At 54.9% G+C, this 13,971-nt stretch overlaps 1 protein-coding gene across 3 annotated transcripts; it reads right to left on the reverse strand.

Moving 5' to 3' along the window:
• Positions 1-4,260: 4,260 nt before the first annotated feature.
• On the reverse strand, positions 4,261-13,943 carry ENO2 (enolase 2). Of its 3 annotated transcripts, none has more exons than XM_074895841.1 (12): positions 13,800-13,943; positions 10,600-10,691; positions 9,647-9,742; positions 9,307-9,365; positions 8,223-8,292; positions 7,915-8,048; positions 7,007-7,229; positions 6,360-6,557; positions 6,030-6,231; positions 5,716-5,824; positions 5,520-5,578; positions 4,261-5,215 (listed from the first exon to the last, which is right to left on the reverse strand). In XM_074895841.1, the coding sequence occupies exons 2-12, from the start codon at positions 10,682-10,684 to the stop codon at positions 5,146-5,148; spliced, it is 1,305 nt and encodes a 434-aa protein (XP_074751942.1). In that variant the 5' UTR covers positions 10,685-10,691; positions 13,800-13,943; the 3' UTR covers positions 4,261-5,145. The 3 variants fall into 3 exon arrangements, with proteins under 3 accessions (XP_074751942.1, XP_074751951.1, XP_074751932.1); XM_074895850.1 differs by having other exon boundaries at positions 13,709-13,941; XM_074895831.1 differs by lacking the exon at positions 13,800-13,943 and adding an exon at positions 13,761-13,780.
• Between the last annotated feature and the right edge of the window lie 28 nt (positions 13,944-13,971).

Below are 13,971 nucleotides of genomic sequence, written 5' to 3' on the forward strand. Positions count from 1 at the left end.
ACACACACACCGAGAAGGTTACAAACCTCCTTGCCCAGTCTCACCAGTCTCCCAGTAATGGCTGTCCCCATGGTTGAGATAGCTCAGTGACTGGTAATGAAACAATGAACTGCTTCAGTGTAACATTTAATCAAGCTAACTGGGTCTGGGCTGCAGCTCAGGGAGGTGTTAATTATGGACATTCATTTGTGTGCCACTCTGGCAGCCCCTGGAAGTGAGGGGCAAGGGTGGTAACCGTACCCATCACCCTAGTTCAGTTGTCCACTAGATGTGCCGGCCTGCCACAGCTGCACAGCTGATTCCTGCGGCACAGCAGGATGTGCACCGTGCCAGCAGAGACCCCTAAGATGCACATAGCTTACCCAAAGCTGTGGCACCTGTATCACTGATGGAGGTTTTTTATCTCTCCTGTACATGGCGCAGCACACAGTTATAGTTGCTTCCACACTGAGACATGCAACACTCTAGTTAGCTGATCTTCACCCAGAGAGCAAGCTTTGTAATGCCCTCCTAACAACCTGTCCAAGCTGTCCACATTCAATCTTTCAGCAGCAGAGCCAGATACTCCTCATTCAAGTAAGGTGCCCAATACAGAATTACAGAATCACAGAATCATCTAGGTTGGAAAATGTTGGGATTCTAGAGGGCTTTCTGCGAGAGAATGGCCATGTGAGCAATCCTGCGTGAGAACAAGATGGATAAGAGCCTCAGCCGAGCAAGAATGCAATAAGGATGTGACCCTGAATGAGGGGGGAGAAACTCGATGAGACAAACAACCCCCAGAAGGGATTGGGACAGAAGAGGAAGTTCCACAAGGCAGGAAGCCTGGCAAGGCTGATGTGGCACTTTTTATCCAATCATAAGAAGGTTTAAAGCACGGGCTAAGTTAACTGTCCAATCTTGAGGACTTGCACTGCATGTTACTCACGTGTGCGGGAGAACATTATAAAAGGGCTTTCTTAGTTGTAATAAACGGGCATTGCTTGATCACATTGGTCATGTGCATGCTCAGCTCTCCCACAAGAAAAGACCTTAAAGATCATCCAGTCCAACCATTAACCTCACACTGACCGTTCCCAACTCCACCAGATCCCTCAGTGCTGGGTCAACCTGACTCTTCAACCCCTCCAGGGATGGGGACTCATCCCCTGCCCTGGGCAGCCCATTCCAACGCCCAACAACCCTTTCTGCAAAGAAATACTTCCTAAGAGCCAGTATGACCCTGCCCTGGTGCAGCTTGAGGCCATTCCCTCTTGTCCTGTTGCTTGTTCCTTGGTTCAAGAGACTCACCCCCACCTCTCTGCAACCTCCTTATAGGAGTTACCCAGCACCTAAATTTTTGGATCTTTGTCAGATATTCAGCAGAAGAGTGTCTCTGACAGCTTCCCGTGTTAAAGATGTTGGTTTCCTAAGGTTGAACACCACCCCATCATTCTTGAGAGAGACAAAAAGAGACTAGAGAAATTCAGTAGCCTTTTATCGTTGAGACTTCCCTGTGCACTCTACAACTAGCCTAATTCAGTGACATCTCCTCTTCCAGCTCCTTCATGGGCACATGCACCTATTTAGAAATGATAACCTGGAGAAAGTCTTTCTCCAAGCCAGAACCCAGCCTGGGCCATCCAGGCTTCAGAGGGAGGATGGCCACTAGTGTCAAATTATCCATATAACAGCTCAACATTGCTCGGAAAATGTCATCTAAACAGAGCACGATTTGCGAGTTAAAAGAAAACCAACAAATGTTTCCCTTCACAGATGTTGTCACATCTCCCACCTGTCTCTGTGCTGTTCCTTGTACTCTGATTGAATGCACATTATAGCACAGCAACCTGATGAAGACATCAGCTTATACAACATGAGTCCACAGGTGCGGCAATAGCGAAGCCTTTGGACATTTCTGTCACAAAGAAACTATAACCAAATCTCTGCCACAGAGGCAAAGAGAAAGCAGCATTTATCTTATGACGCATTAGCTAAGGGTAAGTATTTGCTGTGACCCAAGCAAACACACCAGTGTCGCATATTCCTTATATACATTGTGCCATCAGCGACAAACTCTTTTGATTTAGAAAAGGCATCAAGGTGAGGCACAGCTATGGCACAAAGCATTCTCATCACCTCAGTGCTTTTTCACGCGTCTTCCCTGACAAAGGGACGTGGCAATACCTCACTGGCCGTAGTTCTTCACTAACAGATTCTTACCACAACGTAGGGAAATATATACCGGTTCCCTGCTGTTACGGCACTGCCGCATTTAAATGGGCAACACAGGCTACCTTGGGTGCTTCATTTCCTTCCTTGCACAAAAAATACAAAGGGGGGGGGGGGGGGGGGGGGGGGGAATGGTCTGTGCTGTGCGGGAAGAGGGGAGATGCTCTTGTGAATATGAAAGCTAGAAACTTTATTTTCAAAAAACCTGCCCCGCTCGCTAAGCAATACCCAGACTGCTTGCCAAATCCCAGCGCCTAAAACAAAGGAAAACAGCAGTTAGGTACAACTGGAAAACAGCCGGCTCCGTGTCCTTCACGCGCGCAGCCAAAATGCACTTTCCTTCCCCAAAACAGCGCTGTCGCACACAAACGCTTTTACGGGAGACGTGAGTGTGGGGCACCGCTGCGGGCGATCCGCACGGAGCATCCCACCCACCGGTGGGCACCCCCCTTTGCCGCCCCGGCAGGGAGGGGCCGCTCCCCCCCACCCCCCAACGCCCCCCGGCGGGCGCAGGGTGGCGCGGGGGCCCTTCCCCCCTCCCTGCCGGGGGCCGCATATCACGGCGCAGGGGCGGGCTCCGGCATGGCAAAATGGAGCGTTCCCCGAGCAGAGCCCGGACTACAGCTCCCAGAAGGCAGCGGCGGCCCTCCGCCCCTCCCCCCCCGCCGTGGCCCTGGGTCCCGCCGGCCCCCCGCCCTTAGCCCCCGGCCCCCCCGCTGCCTCCCCGGACGCGGGCTGCCGTCTGCCGGAGCATCCTCCTTTGTTGGAGATGCTCGGCAGCGGCCTCGTGTGCCTCCCAGCATCTCCGGGGTTTGCGTGGGTTTGTTCACACGTGGGCAGGAGGCGTGGAGCTGGATATACTGGGGTTTAGGGGCAGGCTTTGATTGTGGGGTGAGCTCTACTCCGCAGATACGCTGCTGCTCAGAGGGGCTGGGGGGAGGGGATCAGGGCCTGCAGTGGGACACAAGCTATTCACGACCGCCGAGATTTGTTCTGTGTTCACTAGTGATCCCCTAGAAACCAATCCTATCTCTACCCTCACATCCACCCTCCCACCCTCTTCTCTGTTCTGGGCATGTGTGCTGTAGCCTTTGTCTTCCCTTATTGAACTTATTCCCTTTTCTATGCTATTTAGTAAAGAATCAGTGGTGAAATGCCAACTTTTTAAAGTGTTGTCTTTTGATTTAAAGTCTGCATCAGGATGGGGGGGGGGCTTAGAATTTGCTGAGCAACCATGGTCTTAACCCTTGTGCTTACTCACCACAAAAGGCAGGGTGGTGTGGCTTAAAGCGAGGGTCTGGAAACTTTCTGTAGTGGAGGAGATTTGCAGGACTTGAGTGTACCCAAATATGCAGAGGGGCTACTGACGTGAACCAATAATGGTGGGCAGGGTGGTTTTATCGTTTATTCTCTGCCATAGCTTGGGCTGGATTTCTCACAGTAGCACCCCTCAGCTCCCGCCTTCATTGGAGTCTGTCCAGAATCACGCTGTCGAGCAGGCGCTGGGTTTGCTGGCACTCAGCCTGCTGGGCATGGGCTACTTTCCCCAAGTACTGCTGGGCTGACCCTGTGAAAAAAGATGGAGCTGAGAGAGGCTGACATCACACCTGCCCCTCCATCCACTGCTCTGCAAGCCCCTTTTGGGTAAGGAGGATCCACTTTTTCTCTCCCAAAGAGCTGCAATTCAAGCCACTTGAGTCCGGTGGGAAGCTGGTCTGTGGGCTACCCTGACGTCGGCTGAGAGCATGATTCAAACGCTTGTGCAGCAGATCTTCATATGACTTGATTTGGTGGAGATGGTGGGGGCAGTTCCCACCTTTCCACCTACTTTCCCATCTATGTCCCCTAGCTGGGTGGCTGACAGAGCAACCTGGCTGTGGGACAAGGCTGTGAAAGGAGGTGGGGGTATCTGGGCCTTTTCTTTGGTTTGCCAGTCCCCTCTGCTTGTTTTGGTTAGCTCTCTGCATAAGCCTCTCCTGCTTTGATGGCAAAATGTCCCCATTCCCAAACACTGGCATGTAGAGAGAACATCAGGCCAAGCCAGGCAAATCAGGTGTGAAATACATTTTAATTGAGTTTAGGGATCTGTAGTTTGTCTGTTGCTCAGCTGAGCATGGGCTGTCCAGAAGGTGAAGCAGATATTATGGGTGGAGGAGAGGGTGAAGGAGTGCAAGAGGGAAGGAAACAGAGAGAAAAAGGTCACGAGAAGCAAATGAGAGCATGGGTTTGTTTACGGATGTGTTTTTATATTGCCCCACAGTACTACGTGCTGACCCGGAGACTGACAGCACACACACACACACACACACACACACGCACCCAGTGAGGGACAGCAGTGCACTTCAACGCTAAGCTGCCAGCAAGCACAGCCCAACACAGCGCAGCACTCGGGGTGGAAGGAGGGGACGCTTGGGTCCCATCGGGGCTCAGCACAAACACGTGCCTGGGGCACGAGGGTGCCGCAGGCCAGTACAGATACACCTACACACATGCACAAGAGCGAGCCATTGGCAACACTCATCCAGACACAGCTACAGGTGCGGCACTTGTCCAAACACACCAGCCAACGCACATATGTTCACTGCACATGCTTTGGCATACAAGGGAGACACACCGTGCAGCATGCTCCCGCAGTCTAACATGTGAACAGCGTGGCTCAGACACGGCCCTGCACAGAAAATAAAAGATACACAATGGCTAGATCCAGAAATGCTTATGACCCCAAAGTGAGGGACAGGGTGTAGGCCTCTCTCTCATCCTTCACCTGGGCACATCTAGCTGGGGACACCTGAACTCGAGGGGGTTTGAGGTGAGAAGGAAGCAGGTGGCGGAGGCGGGGAGAAAGAGCAAAAAAGGGAGCGGTGGAGGGAAGGGGGCTTCAGAGTCTGTGATGTGGAAAGGAGCAGCAGGGTGGCTGTGCTCTGGGGACAATGTTCAAAGAACACTTGGGTTGCGAAAGTTGTGTCCGGCAAAGCGTGCTTCATCGCCAAGCTCTTCCTCAATCCTGCAGAGAAGAGAGAGAGACAGCACATGTCAGGCCCTTGCTGCAAGGGAGCATCAGAGGCACCGGGGTGCTAGAGAGGCAGTGTGTCAATGGGAAGCTGACATGGGCTGGAGGAGCTAAGCTCCTGTACCCATGGGGCTGCACCCTCACGCCGAGGAGGAGGGAAGGAGACTGCTCCAGAGGACCCCTCGGGATCCTACTGTCAGCTCACAAGCCCCACTACCCTTGGGCTTTCAGCTTCTCCCACCCCAATCAGTCACTCTGCCGTTCTCTCTTCTGCATTCCTGTCCCTGGAGCCCCTTACCTCATGAGCTGGTTGTATTTAGCCAGGCGTTCAGACCTGCAGGGAGCACCCGTCTTTATCTGTAAAGCATTCCCCAAAACAAACACTGTAAGACACTGTTATGACTTGCACCGGTTTCCCATGGCGGAGCAGGGGATTCTGTCTTCATATCCCTTCACCTTCCTCCAGGCCTGTGCATGGCCTGGGTCTCACCTACCTGCCCAGTGCACAGTCCTACAACCAGGTCAGCAATGAAGGTGTCTTCGGTCTCCCCGGATCGGTGGCTCACCATCACACCCCAGCCATTCTCCTGGGCCAACTTGCAGCTGCAAGTATTGAGAAATGCAGTCAGTAGCTCCCACTCCTATAAGCACCACCTGCACAGGGTGGGATCCAGACACCCTCTCCTCCCACCCTCAGCATCCTACAACCCTAGTAGAGATGAAAGTCTGTTGGTCCAATGGATAGTGTGACACCCTGCTGTGCCTTATCACCAACTACAGGACAACAAGGGCAGAGGGCTGGACTTACGCTTGGATGGCCTCCGTGACGGATCCAATCTGGTTGACTTTGAGCAGGAGGCAGTTGCAGGCCTTCTCTTCAACAGCTCGCTCAATGCGCTTGGGGTTTGTCACTGTCAGGTCATCTCCCACTATCTGAATCCCCACATTGGCCGTGAACTTGGACCAGGCCTCCCAGTCATCTTGGTCAAAGGGATCCTCAATGGAGACCACTGAAGGGACAACAGAAGAGACATGAGTCCAAGCTGCCCCCCTTCCCACCCCAAAAACATGGAGGGGATGCACCTGTTAAGCGTGCAACACCAGTGCTCGTTCCCTACTGCCAAGCACAGCAGCTCACCTGGATAGTCACGTACAAAGCTTTGGTAGAGGTCGCCCAACTCATCTGCAGAAATGTAGCGGCTTGGGTCATCTGGAGACTTGAAGTCTAGGTCATATTTGCCATCACGGTAGAACTCGGAGGCTGCCACATCCATACCAATGACAATCTTGTCTGTGTAGCCCGCTTTGTCAATAGCTTCCTTGAGGAGCTCCAGAGCTGGGAGGAGGAGAGTTGCAGTCAGGAGAGTCAGCCCATGCAGAAAGCTCCGCCTTTAGGTGGGAACCTCCCCTGGGAGGGTTATGAGAGCCACTGGTATTCTGATAGTGTGATGGGAGAGGTAGAAGGGAGCCCAGAGCGCAAAAATCCATACCAAGAAGCTGTGGAGGCCAAGTCCAAAAGGACAAGGAGATGTTAAAATACAATGCCCCCTCAAACTGGGGAAAGGCCTTGGAAAAGTGTGCACACGCGTGAAAGGTTTGTGTGGAGAAGCTGTGACAGATCAAGGCCACCCCAAGGAGAAGGAGCTTAGAAACCATTCCCTGACACAGGAGCTCAATGACACTGAGGCATCTTATTTTGAACCAAACTTTGGGGAATGCTGTGAGCTGGGTATGGGAAGTCACAGCATTGCAGGCAGGGGTACCCCATCTCTGCAGGGCTCTCACCTTCACTATTTTCCAGGATGTTGGGAGCAAAGCCTCCCTCATCACCCACATTGGTCGCATCTTTGCCATACTTCTCCTTGATGACACTCTTGAGGTTGTGATAGACTTCAGCCCCGATGCGCATGGCATCGCGGAAGCTTTCAGCTCCCACGGGCAGGATCATGAACTCCTGCATGGCCAGTTTGTTGCCTGCGTGGGAACCTCCATTGATCACGTTGAAAGCCTAGAAGAGTCCACAAGAGAATCAGAGCTGAAGGAACTGGTCTTGGTACCACCTAGAGGCGGCTCTCAGATGAGTCACCATGCCCGTTCATGCCACATCCCGCGGAGTAACACATCAGCTACAACACATCAGACACATAAGCCCGGGGTCTCCCTTCCAATAGCGGCTCAGAGCAAATGGTTGGAGAGGACTTTCCCACTGGCTTCCCTCTCAGAGATCTCCCAAGCTGTGATTATCTGTGCTGTGTTTATCTGTATGTGTTGATCAGCAGTGCTATGTCAATCTCTCTCTCCCAGGACCTTTCTCTTCTTGACTCTGGGAAAATGTCAGCATCCACAACACCCTTTGTGAAGGACTTTCACAGGGCAGATACACCTGGTTGTGAAGACCCATATGCTCATTTTGAATGGTGCCCCAGAGGATTTATGTAATGCCCTCTGACTCTTGTGCTAAGAGTGAGATACTCAGTGAACTCCCACCACAACCTGTGCCATACCCTCCTCAGGTCCCTCTTTTCCATTCTGAAACCTGACAAATCTCAGGCCTTGGTTTGCCTCCTGGACGAGTGCAGTGCGCCCAGCTGATGTTTCAGTCCCACATCCCTTCCTCCTCTACCTCCCAACACACTCTTTGAGGTTTATTTTGGAGTTTCTGAAGGTGGATGTCAAGGACAAAGGAGTCTTACTGGCACAGGAAGGATGAGATCGGAGTTGCCGGCCAGGTCCGCAATGTGCCGGTACAGGGGGACATCCTTCTCTGCAGCTCCTGCCTTGCACACGGCCAGTGAAACTCCCAGGATAGCATTGGCGCCAAACTTGGCTGTGGGCAAAACCAAGGAGGAGTTGGACTTCTGAGGCAGCGACCTCAGGCCCAGTGGGTGCCCTTGCTAGCCCAGCCTGAGGGTCACCACAGCTCTGACAGTGCCCCCACTCCAGCCCTGCAGCCTCCCATGCTCTTTACTTCTCAGGCCAAAAAAAAAGAGGAATGAATTACATTTGTTCTCTGTGCCATCCATCTCAAGCATCAGGTTATCGATCTTCTCTTGATCCACAACAGAGAGTTCCTGCAAGAAAGAAACAGCTCCTGAGAAGGGTGAGGAGAGCTGTTGGCTCTGGTGTGCGAGGAAGGAGGCATTGATGGAGAAGCTGGGAGTACAGAGACCTTTTTAGCTTGTGGGGGAACATATACACACAAAGCTCTGGAAACTAGTGCCTTGGTATATCGTCAGGTTAGGTAACCACAATGATGTTGCTGCAGTGCAGTGTAGATGTACCCACGCTTGAGAGGGGATCAGCTGCAGCCCAGGTAAGACCATGGATTGCTGGGGACACAGCCCTCAGGGATTAACCCAGCCTTTTGGTAGCTTCCAGAGAGCTTTGTGGTGCTGTGGCTACACAGAAGCTAGGCAGAACAACGGTACATGCTCAACCCCAAGCAAGCAGATGTAGACTGGATGGAGCCATCCCCGGGACTGAGGTGGAGAGTATGATTAGGCCCAACATAGGCAGCCCTCCACCAGGCCGGGTATTTTTCAGGGGTGGAGAGAGCTGGGCTTTCAGCCAGAACCCCCCCTCACAGGCTGCACAGGGTGTAACGTGGCTTCAGCTCAGCTCTCCTCAGAGCAGGCTCCAGATCTTCACGTGTAAACAGGTTGCATATGTGACACCGTTGCTCTGCAAGGCTGCACTGGGGAGGCTGCCAGACCTTGCACAGTACAATCATTGCTCATCACACCAGGAATGCTGGGGTGTGAGGCCACAGATGTGTGGATGAGGTTCGGTGCTTGAGGAGGAGCACATCTGAAAGTGGGAGAGAGCTCTACAGGGAGCATCAAGGGGACTAGTTAGGTGGTACAGAGGCTGTGGTAGACCAGGTAGTGTTAAATCCTTTCCGCCCAGAGGAAAGATTGCTGTGGACATACAGACACATGGAGGGCAGGAGGGGAGTGCCCAGGTTCACAGAAAGCATCACTATGTCTGTTAACCCAGTGAGATGAAGAGAGGCAGAAACAGAGATTGGGGGACAGAGATGGACTAGAGTAAGCGCTGGACAAGGGAGAACAAAGAGAAATCCTTACAGAGCCCACGAGAGCTGGGGCGACAGTGCTGTTGATATGATCCACGGCCTGCAGGACCCCTAAAGAAGGGAAGAGACAGAGAAAAAAGGAGAGAGAGAGGGTGAGGCAAAGAAGAGAGTGGAAAGAGGGAGGGAGAGGATCAATAGAGAGACTGAGAGAAGGAGACAGCAAGGGAAGATCAAAGCCTGATCTTTCACTTTCCGCTAGGTCTGTGCCTCTGTGGTCTCCCTGAGGGCAGTGGGACAGATCCGCATCACACCAGTGGATGAGCAGTACCCTCTGGCGAAGCCCCATGCGCAGGCAACCCTGGGGACAGGGTGTGGAGCAGGCATCTCCCCACCTTTTCCAAGGAAACGCGACTTGTCATTGTCTCTCAGCTCCAGCGCTTCGTAGATGCCAGTGGATGCGCCGCTGGGGACCGCTGCTCGAAACATGCCTGGGAAACAGCGAAACACAGGTGTGAAATGAGCAGAGGGTGAAAAGGGGAGAAAAACCCTCATGCGCCTGCTACTGTCCTGCTTTTGTGGGAAAGGAGGTGACAACTCCTTGTGCAAACAGACAGCCCTGCTGCCTGGCTGCTAATGGCTGGTCTTTTCAGAGGTGGAGCACCAGGGTGGCAGAAATAAATGCACCCAGGGCTTTCAGACTGAGAAACCGGGATCTCAGGCACCCAGAGGTCCACCCTGATCCCAGAAGTACAGATGATGGGTGGAAGTCTGGCTCCTCAGCTCTCCTCCTGGTTCCAGAGGCATCCTGACCCACAGCCACCAGTGGCTTCCTCCTCCTCAGACTGGGGCTGGGTTTCTGCCTCAGTGGAGAAGGAAGAGACTGGTCGGATGCTCGCTCTGGCCCCTCACTGCTCCTCACCCCTTGGCACACCTTGCTTTGGGCCCAGAGCAGATGCAGCTCTTCCAGTTGAGACACTGCATGTACATGCCTGCACGGAGATCTTGGGGACAAACCTTCTCCCATCTCATGAGCATGGATGTGTTTCCAAGCTTGTACCGTGTCCCAGAACTACAAGCACAGCTGCAGCAGGGCATTGTGGGGATATAACAAGAAGATAAATATATTTATGTTAATGAAACTTTCAGTCCCTGCTACCAACAGGCACACAGCTCAAGTCAGATACACAACCAGAGTTTATGTCTCTGCCTCTTCCCCTGGCTTGCTGTCTGCTAGGGGTTCACTGGAGAAGAATGCTCTCGGCAGAGCGTGCCAGGCCACCATGCAGTGCCTGCTCTGCCAGGGTCGGCAGGACCTCCCCTCTATCTCTCGTCCTCATCCATGTACCTTTCTGTGTGTACAAGTCCACCTCAACAGTGGGGTTCCCACGGGAGTCCAGGATCTCGCGGGCATGGATCCTCTCGACTGCCATGATGAGTCTGTGAAGAGGAGAGGACAGAATCAGGACACATTCAGTTCTGAGAGGCCCCAGGATGTGCTGCTCACCTAATGTCTAGACAAGACACTGACAGAGAGAAGGGAGCTCAAGAAAGAGCAACCTTAGGAGCCGGAGCTAAAACTACTAGCTGAAGGAAATTTATAAATTGTTATTAAAACCCAGATTGTGGGAATGTACCCACATTTTGTCCAGGAACTGGTTAACTATTTTAATTTATTCCCTCCCTTTGCTGCAGATAAACTGGGAGCTCTCTCTCCCTCTGCCACGGATGAGCGCTGCCCCTTTTCATGGCTCCTGATACAAGCCTGGGTGGTAGAGATGGGGAGGGTGAGACAGCACCCACAGCCAGCAGAGAGGGAGAGGGATCAGCTGGTGCAGCCGGGAGGTGCCCCTGGCCCTGGCCCCAGGGACTGGACACCAGGTACCAGCATCTCCTGTCTCCTTGCCGGGAGGCGAGGATGGTCCCTACTAGGGCCAGACAGCGAGCGACCGCCACATCCATATGCAGCGGGCAGGGAGCCAGCCGAGCAGCGGCTGCCTGGGGCACAACCAGCCAGGGCAGGGGATGGCAGGTCCCTGTGACCCTCAGCCCCTCTTCAGCCCATGGCAGAGGGGAGCTCCCAAGCCCAGCTCCTGTAGATCCCCAGCTACGTCCGCCCCAGGCGAGTGCCCAGCTCAGCTTTCCCATCACCCCAATGAGCTGCCAGGTCAGGCTGTGCTGAGACAACCAGAACGTGGAGGAGGCCAGCAGCTCGAGGAGCCATCTTGCTGAGGGCTGCAGTGCCTCTGACATGGGAGAAAGGGCTCTGAAGGGAGGGGGGACCCAGCTCTGCCTGAACACAGGAGCTGGGCCCAGCTCCCAGCCCTCTGCTCTGCTCCTGAGATGGGGAAGCAGATGAGACTGGGAGGCATCTCTGTCAGATGAGGAAACCTGGCATTTTGGAGCGCCTGGTTAAACCTGAAGTGGAAAACAGGCTGGTGGGTGAGGACAGCCATTTGAAAGCTTCTCTTGCTGAAGTTTGCTCCCTAGGGGGTCCAAAATAACTATCCGCTCCCCCCATCCCACCTTCTTATTCCCCTGACCATGGGGCTGTATGATGCTGGGGAGCTGCATCCCCTCCCCAGAGAGGGAGCAGCAGCAAGGTGTGTGTCACCCTATGCCCCCAGCCCTGTCAGATTTTCCTCCCCAAGATGATTCACTCAACCCTGAGCAGGGCCAGACCCATGCAAAGCTCAGCGCCGAGGCCAGGCACAGGGTGAGCACAGGGCCCCAGCCAGAACCATGCCATGGTGGTGCGTGTGAGCCTCTGGCAGGGGTATGGGCAGCACAGGGGCTCTGCACGGTGTGGGGGGGTGCGCAGTGAGGGGGAGTGCTGCAAAGAGCACGTCACAGCACTGAGGAGAGCTGAGAAACATGCTGGGGGAAGCCAGAGTCGGCTCTCGACCCCATTGCCAGGGGTGGGTGGAAATCACACGAGTGTGAAGAAATCAGGTTGCTTTGAAGTTTCAAGCAAGGGCTTCCTGTATCGGGGAGTTTCAGTCAGGGACACCAGGGCTCTCTGGAGCCTGTGCAGGGCCCTCCACCATGTCCATCTGGGCTGGGATCCCCCATCAGCGGCTCTGGCAGCGCTCCTCATGCCATCTGGCACACACCACGGGACCTTCCTCCAGAGCTGTGCCCGTGCAGCTGTGAGCTTCCTTTGCAGCAGTGCCCTGGCCATGCCCCAGCAGCCTCCGTGGGGGCCAGAGGAAAATGAAAGTGCTCATTGAAGGAGCAAGACCCGTGCCAGATGCGGTGCTTCTCTGCTTACGTGGTCATGTTGTCCGCGGTCACATCCCTCTGCCCATATCCACCTGCCCCTTAGGGCCAGCTCCAAGGAAGCCAAATGACAAGCCCAAATACAGCCTTGCCAGCCCAAATACGGCTTTGCCAGCCCCACCCCATCATTTGATCCCTTCTTCCCTCTAGTCCTTTAAACCCTTTTCTCCACTTGTGTTACTGGCCCGCGTTCCCCCTGCATTTGCCCTCCTTTGAGCAGCGCAAAGTACCACCCTGAAATCCCTGACATCAGCTGCACTGTCCTGAAAGGAGGTCAGAGGCGGATAAGCCGGGATAAGGGATTGGGACGGAGCCATAGCCAGGAGCCACAGAGAGGAGGAGGAGAGAGGAGCCAGGCTGGAGGCTGGGCATCCTCCCTTGAACAAGGGGCTGGGCAGGGCACCCCGGGAGAGCGGCACCGCTGCGATGACACTGCTTCCTGGCACTGTGTGTCCCCAGGGCACTGTCTTGGTGGAGTTCCCGCCGCAGCGGTTCCCCCAGCATGGCGAAGACCTTTCCCCCCAAGGCTCCAACCACCAGTCGCCGGTGCTGCTGCCATTCGCCCGGGCTGGGCACTGCTCCCAGGAATCCCGCACTGCTGCAGTGTCGTGGCTGCTGCAGCTCTTGCTTGCTCTGCTGTCACCTCCTCCCCCCTGCTGCCCCCCCCCCCCCCCCCCCCCCCGGGGGCTGTGGGGCTGTGCGGATTAGAAGACACCCCCTCTCCTCCCTCCCTCCCTCCCACCCTCCCTCCCTCTCCCCGGGACCAGTGTTTTTGTCAACACCCAGGGAGGGGGGGGGGGGGGGGGGGGGGGCGGCTGGTCTGCTCTGAGGCTGGGTCCTTTTCCCCAGCAGTACCCAAACTGAGCTTTGCCTCCTCCCCACTGCCGCCCCTCCCAGGATAAAGCCCTATCCCGCAGCACCTCCCGGCAATGCCCTTGGGAGCGCCAGCGAGATTTGTTCGTTTGCCCCCCCCCCCCCCCCCCCGCCCCGCAATTCCCTCGGTTCACAGGTGAAATGATGCTCGCCGGGGGTAGGGAAGGAAGGAGGGAGTACCTACAATTAAAATATGAAAGAAAAGTGAGAAGGGTGGGGAAGGGGGTGAGGAGAAAGAGGTGGGAGGAGCAGGGGGAGGGAGGGAGGGAGGGCATGAGGGGAGTTGAGTTGTTAATGCCGCTCACCGTGCTCCTTTTCCGCAGGGACCCCAAAGTGCGTGTGAGGTTTGGGGGGCACAGGGTGCGCAGCAGGAACATGGGGGGTGCTGGCACTTACCTTCCTAGGGAGGGGGTGAACGAGAGACTGAGAAAGCACCGGTGGAAAGGAGAGAGGACGAAGCCGAGGAGGGATGCGGGACCTCAAGGGGAGATGATGTGTCCTCTAAGCCAACGGCGGCGGCGGCAGCAGGATGGAGACGCCCCTGATAGGGCCGGGACAGCAGCATGTG

Source organism: Athene noctua, chromosome 1 (assembly GCF_965140245.1).
Source record: "Athene noctua chromosome 1, bAthNoc1.hap1.1, whole genome shotgun sequence".
NCBI classification, from domain to species: Eukaryota; Metazoa; Chordata; class Aves; order Strigiformes; family Strigidae; genus Athene; species Athene noctua.

Bases quoted from the DNA above. Each gene is read 5' to 3' on its own strand.
- ENO2 (XM_074895831.1), bottom strand. From the start codon at position 13,780: ATGTTCCTGCTGCGCACCCT. The intron at 9,366-9,646 runs GTGGGGAGATGC...TCCCTTCTTTAG, and splicing joins GTCGCGTTTCCTTGGAAAAG to GGGTCCTGCAGGCCGTGGAT. The intron at 5,216-5,519 runs GTAAGGGGCTCC...TCTTCTCTGCAG, and splicing joins AAATACAACCAGCTCATGAG to GATTGAGGAAGAGCTTGGCG.